We start from the raw sequence: 6,241 nt of genomic DNA, 5'->3' as shown, positions 1-6,241 counted from the left end.
AGGCATCATATAGGACGCGACGTGGAAAGGATATTTTAGAACAGCAACCAGTTGGGGCATGAAAAGAGAGTGGAATATATAACAGACGAACCCTTTGGTTGAGTGAAATCGCCCTTCTCAACACCAGTCTTGACAGCACGGTTGAATTGGGTATCGAATGCGCTCTGGGAAGTGATATTGATATTATTGTTGGCTTGAACATATTTCTTAAGAGCCTGGCGACTGTGGATGCGAAGGGGAAAGAGGGAAACCGTTAGCCCAGCATGTCAACAAACAGCAACGCGAACAGCGAGTAGCGGGAAATCGGCGACGGCGAGGTCAGTGATTCAACGCCAGGGAAAAGCTTACCTGCTTCCATTGCGTTCCTTGAGCTGTAGGGGAAGTAGAGTCAGCAGAAGGAACCAAACACAAATTGGCGCGACAAAATTTTGCGATGGGTAGAAGCTCCCATGGTGGTGGCGGCCACTCGAGAAGCTAGGCGTCACGGGGCCGAGAAAACAAGCGACCGTCGCGCGAACATGATGGACTCACATTGATGATGGCATCCTTGATCATATCTATATAACTAAAATCAGCAAGGGCACGCGATCACAATTATACTGATGGCAACAGAAGAGAATGGCGTTGTGGTGTAAGATCAGGAGTGGAAGACAGACCTCTGTAGGAAGCGTGGGAGGAAGCGGCCTTGGAGGCGCTGGCTTTCTTGGCAGGCATGGCGATGGATTGCGAATAACGATTCAAATCGATAAAATAGAATATCTGTTGATCAGCGTCAATGAGGCGGGATACCAGATCTGCGAGGCGATGGAAGCAGGTTGCGGTGGATGTTGTTGTGGTTGGTGTGCAGGACGTGGGAAAACAGACGGGGAGTTTGGGCGAGGGAAAGCGTGGGCGAGACAGCGGGGCAGGGCGCCTTTTATACCATCGCCCAGCGCCGCATAGATCACCCTCTGTCCGCTGCCGTCTGGCCTGCCCTTGATTCGCACCACCACGTCCCCCTCTGGCTGCTGATATTCTTCTGGCAGCTGCTGGGAGCTGGTCTTGGGCTATCTGTGTAGGTTCTTGTCGCTTCGAGGAACCCCCCGTGCTTGGTGGGTGAAGCATCACGGTCTGGAGAGAGCTGCTGATCTCTTATCCCCATAGTTATGGATGGATATGGATATAAGGGTTTATTTACCAACGCAGTGCGGCCTCTGCACTGACTCGGCCCTTTTTAAATTTATGGACCATCTTCGTTTCTCTCCCTTCTCCAGTTACATAATTCCTATCAGCTGCTGATTGGTGGTCCTTGCATGTATTCGTTGGTTGTTGCAGAGCGCAGCCGCTGTGAGCTCACTGACAGGTTTTATAAATGCTTCCCGACCCACAGCATCCTGGGTGGTCTACTCGGTATGTATGACTACATGTTATGGTTCCCGCTGACGGGATGACAACTGGTCTAGCCGAACCCAGCAGATATGGCTTCTATGGAATTGGCTGGTCATTGTTGAGCTGATTCTCAATTATTGAGTTACCAAGTTGCCGTGCTGTTGTGTCCGTCAAGCGTTAAACATAACTACGGAAAATATCAACTTGCGCCCTGACATTCCCATTGCAAAGCGAAGAAGACCTCGCAACATAGCCAACAAACATTTTTTGATGTCTACGATAGATCTCTTGTTCTCAGGAGCAAAAAGTCACGGGAAGATGGCTTCTAGTAAGCCAAAACTAGTTGAGTTAGGTTGTGTTGACCACGAAATAGAACGAAATCATGGTCAAATGACCATATTTTGTCTTTCTCTTTCCACTCGTGGATGCTTTTTCGCCATCCGATCCCCGTCTTCCCCAAGGGCAAAGGAGAAGGCGGTGGTTGATCTCAAACCTTCCTCGGCGTTCCCAGGCTCGAATCATCCAAGCAAACTTTACCACTCCCGTCACCTCCCCAGACTCCGCAAACAGCCCTTCCAAAAAGCATTATCTCTGATCTTTTCCAACACACAACTGTTCTCGGTTCATTTGGTAGTTCGAGATTAAATTCGTGCCTATATTCGTCTCATTTTCATGTTCAAATTCTCCAACCACTTATTATCGCCGCTACATCAAGATCTGTTGCCAATCACACTGTTTTGAGGCCTTCGGCCACTCAAACTCCCTCCTCTCAACACAACCACTACATTGCAAAACGCGAGAGGCATGGGGATACCCACGGCACCGGGCGAAGGCGATGGATATTATTCTTAGAAAATATCTCTCCGTCTGTGATTGGAGATCATGACCAAACCACCATCATCGGCTGATCGCATTCAACCCCTGATCTTTCAGCCACGCAACGGATTCAGGTCTCCGTATTTCGAGCTTGAACTTGTCTTCCACTACAAAACTCATAAATGAGGAGTTAATTTCTAAATTACTTAATTATCAATTTTTTTAAGTTGACTTGTGTTTCGTTGACAGGGGGAGAAAAAGGCGCTAGATGGAGTTGCGACTGGCCTAAACTTCGACTCGACAAATTTCAACTCTCACATGAAGCCACAGCCGAGTTCATTCTGTATTATTTGATTTATTTTTATCCAATAAGGTTAACTGCATCAATTTCTGCACAGAATCGAGTTCATCCGTTGAAAAATTAGTTTGTAGCTCCGCGGTTCGTCCCCGAAAAGAACAGCGCAACCACAGGGAATCAAAAACCAAAGAATCAGAACGTGGTTATCTTTTCGATTACACGAAGGCATAGGCGCCGAGATTCAGAAATTTCAGTCGAATATGGAAATCGCTTATCAGCTCTACCATCGTTGAACTCACTACAGCTTGTCGCACCCAGTCAAACAAACACCCTAACATCCAGTTAACATTTTTTATCTCAATCAAAACATAGTACAAACCCACCCCAACAAGAACTTCCCATCTTCTTACCTAGATATCCACTGTGGACAAATCAATCTAGTACAATGATAGCGAACAGATAGAATCCAATCGCGGCGATGATGATGGCTTTGTTTTCCTCATCTATAATACTGATGTTTTTCTCCACCTCTACTACCTCGATCCATGCAACCGCAAGTGCGCTGTAAACATACGCAGTTCCCCCTCTTGAAATTATAGTAGTAATATCGACTGTGAAAAAAGGGGGATAATGTGTATTTTCAAATCTGTGTGTAGTAGTTAGAATGGGCTTTTATCGCAAAAATGCGACAATTAACAATTTGTGTCTGCGACCGAGTCGAAAGCTGAGCTTGGCTACTAGAATCCGCTGCCGTTCCTTTGGATACGAGTAACAACTATCCCAAACTATTTATTCCATACTATTTAATCATTTCATCTTTTCTCGTAATGTGTATTCCTGATTTTGTTTGGGAAGCATCTGTTCTCTGAATCTATTTCATTATTGATGACGGTTTGGTCAGACAACCAAGATGAAAAATGGAAGATCGCAACCTTTTCATAGCAGTGGGGATTGGCGTTATTTATTTTCGATTATTGGGATGGTTAATTAATCCGAACTGGATCCTCTTTGGAATAGAAAGTGAAGTTGTCGTGATGTGCTCTTTTCATCTCCATTTTATGGCGGTGTCGCAGGGGGATATATTCTACGTAGATATATATATATATTATCGTAATCTCTTTATTGATGCACCACCACGACCACAAAATATCGCCATGGAAGCCCCTCACAAAACACATGCAGACGTTCTCTTAAAATTGTAAATAACCTAGTGAATATTCCAATCGTCCCCAGCGAATTCAACATCGGAATCTAGCTTCCTGCCAATCAACACAAGTCAAAATCACCCCGCGACAAAGCCAACCAACCAAACAAACAAAACACTTGCCCAATGACCTCATCAGCTTCCAAATTTAGACGCAAGCGCCATCAGAATCCGTGGACCGTGCGTCGGGCCTAAGTGCCTGGCGCTTAGCCGCCGGAGAAATAGAATTACCGAGTCGAACACCGACCTCAAGCTTTCCAGCAACGTCGATTCTACGTAGAGCAGGGCAAACAACAAGGGGAGATGGGATGATATCAAATTAGGGATCGTTAACTACTTGTTCCGCTGATTGATTTTATCAACATGTTGTTTTATCCTGCCTGCTAAGGAGGTGCGGGGTGTGGATTTGGTGTCGAGCCTGGGGTTTTGTTCGTAGTGCTTTGAATCCTCATCGACGGAACGAGTCAGTACTATCTAATGAAAGTGATGTGGACAAAGATGACTCAACTGCAGCTGATGCACTCCTTTTTACAGGATACTTTCAAGCATATCCGGTGCCCAATACGATATCAAATCGGGACTATTCACCATGATCCAAACGCTAAAGAAACCCCCCGCCCCCTTTGAGAAAGACGAAATAATATATCATGAGTTGCCCAACCACATTATGCACTAGTTATCCTTCTGCGGAAAAGCCTATTTGCTCCGTTTTGGACCACAGCTCATTCGTATTCAGTCCATATAATCTACCGCGGAGAGAGAGGCTTCTCAGCGTTAGGAGCCAAGAATGAGTTTTGCAGCTCGTCGGGGGAGATCGTGGGTCGGGTTCCCCATTCTTTTCCCTGGCCCGTGCATCGCAATTCTCTGGGTAGATTATGTTGGGTATCTGTGCTGCATATCTGCTCCTGCCCCATAAATATGAAGTGACAGGAGTACTAGATGCGAAAATCTTGTAAGATTTTCTGAGGGAACGTCTGACAAGCTCAGAACAGGAGGAACAAGCTGCGAGGTACAGAGTGATGTTGATTAATTGATTTGGTATTTTTTCTGACTGAAAAGAACAATGTCTGAAATTACGGAATATATACATGCCCGAAACAAACTCGCAGAATACCTCCACATCCTGGTGCGCGAGAGGCGGTCCATCATCACCATCACGGCCAAAAACTTCTCCACTTGATAATGTCCGAAGCTTTTTCAGCAACGGCATACATAGTCGCTTGCAGATGCGCACTAGGAATGATTGGAAGGATGGAAGCATCGATGATACTCAGCTTCCTTGTTCCGTGCACCCGCAGGTCAGCACTGACACATCCGCCCTTATTTTTGGGCATCATAGGGCAACTGCTGCTGGGATGCGCAAACGACGGAGAGAGTGAGAGTGGGCCTCCCGCAGCAAGCTTCGCGATGATCTCATCCTCAGTTTGGGCATCTTCGCCTGGTGAGACTTCCTGGGGCTGCATATCAGCGAGGGCATTTGTTTTAAAGTAGCGGCGGGTGAATGCAATGAAGGAAGCGAGCTGAGCGCGATCGAAAGGGTTCGTGAAGGCGTTGTATCTGGTTGAAACTACAGTCAATGTCACAATGCAAGATGGTGAATCTCCCCCTGCTATTTTTCAAATTGTTAAACTTACGTAACGATCGGTTCGCCATGAGGGTCGTCGGGGTTGAGATGTACGGTCCCACGGCTTAGAGGCTTTTGTACCGAGTTAGGTACCATTCCGGAACCCCCAAATGGAAACTCGAGGGCAGAGACGGAACCTTCTCCAAGCTGCTTAGCTAAGATGGCCCGTTGAGCTTCGTAGCCAGAAATGAGCTCGCGAGAATACACGCCAGGGAGGTATTTGGATGCTACTTGTTGCTTCAGGCTATTAATCATATCCTCAGTGTTATTGGTGACCATGGGTAAAGAGAGGAATGCAATCGTGTTGGACTGGGCCTTGGTGTATGGACCAGTTCTGTGAGCCTGATATTCCGCTAGCGCCTCCGCAGCGAAAGTCTCGTTTGTCATCATGATATTTGGCTCCGGGAAACTGTTAGTAACCTTCCAGTTTAGGTATGCGACAGGATGATCTTGCAGGTTGCTTCCAACTCCCGGCAAGTCGACTCTGGACTTGATTCCTGCAGCTTGTACAACACACTTAGGCCCAATGCCGCTCAGTTGGAGGATCTGAGGAGTGTGAAGAGAACCAGCAGCTAAGATAACTTCCTTTCTCGCGTGGAAGGTCACTTCTTTGTTCGTCTTTCTGTTGATAGCTTTCACGCCTGAAACTGTTGTGGAGGCTCCCTTAAAGGTCAGTTGGGTGACCTTGTGTTCAGTAAGCATCTTGAGGTTTGGGCGCCAACTGGCTTTGTCATAATAAGCTGTCAATGACGAGGATCTAGTCATGGTTTTCGCATCAATGGTGGCAGGAGCCCAGAATTGACCAACAGCATTGCCCATGGCGTGTTCTCTGAGGTGGGCAACACCAAGCTCTGTGAAGGCATCCGCCATCTTATACTGGTCAGGACCCACCCAGTCAGGGAAGGTAACTCGCAAAGGACCAAAGCGTGGG

The 6,241-nt window shown here is 46.9% G+C and overlaps 3 protein-coding genes across 3 annotated transcripts in view; all 3 read right to left on the bottom strand.

The window, feature by feature from the left end:
- HCAG_01270 (predicted protein) overlaps positions 1-714 on the bottom strand; it is a gene marked incomplete at both ends in the record, with an annotated part of 1,266 nt that extends 552 nt beyond the window's left edge. Inside the window, 4 exons of the mRNA XM_001544173.1 lie at positions 92-222; positions 349-371; positions 532-557; positions 657-714. Coding sequence (XP_001544223.1) covers positions 92-222; positions 349-371; positions 532-557; positions 657-714 — 238 coding nt within the window. The remainder of the gene's footprint in view (positions 1-91; positions 223-348; positions 372-531; positions 558-656) is intronic.
- A 1,551-nt stretch (positions 715-2,265) lies between these two features.
- HCAG_01269 (predicted protein) lies at positions 2,266-2,524 on the bottom strand (the record flags this gene model as incomplete). Its single annotated transcript, XM_001544172.1, has 2 exons — positions 2,266-2,351; positions 2,503-2,524. 2 exons carry the CDS (start codon positions 2,522-2,524, stop codon positions 2,266-2,268), a joined length of 108 nt encoding a protein of 35 aa, XP_001544222.1.
- A 1,838-nt stretch (positions 2,525-4,362) lies between these two features.
- On the bottom strand, positions 4,363-6,180 carry HCAG_01268 (predicted protein; the record flags this gene model as incomplete). Its single annotated transcript, XM_001544171.1, has 4 exons — positions 4,363-4,621; positions 4,790-4,861; positions 4,899-5,243; positions 5,321-6,180. The coding sequence occupies 4 exons, from the start codon at positions 6,178-6,180 to the stop codon at positions 4,363-4,365; spliced, it is 1,536 nt and encodes a 511-aa protein (XP_001544221.1).
- Between the last annotated feature and the right edge of the window lie 61 nt (positions 6,181-6,241).

Source organism: Histoplasma capsulatum, genomic scaffold, assembly GCF_000149585.1.
Source record: "Histoplasma capsulatum NAm1 scaffold_1 genomic scaffold, whole genome shotgun sequence".
Classification (NCBI taxonomy): Eukaryota; Fungi; Ascomycota; class Eurotiomycetes; order Onygenales; family Ajellomycetaceae; genus Histoplasma; species Histoplasma mississippiense.
Note: the sequence above shows the minus strand (reverse complement) of the source record. Positions and strands in the feature narration are given on the sequence as shown.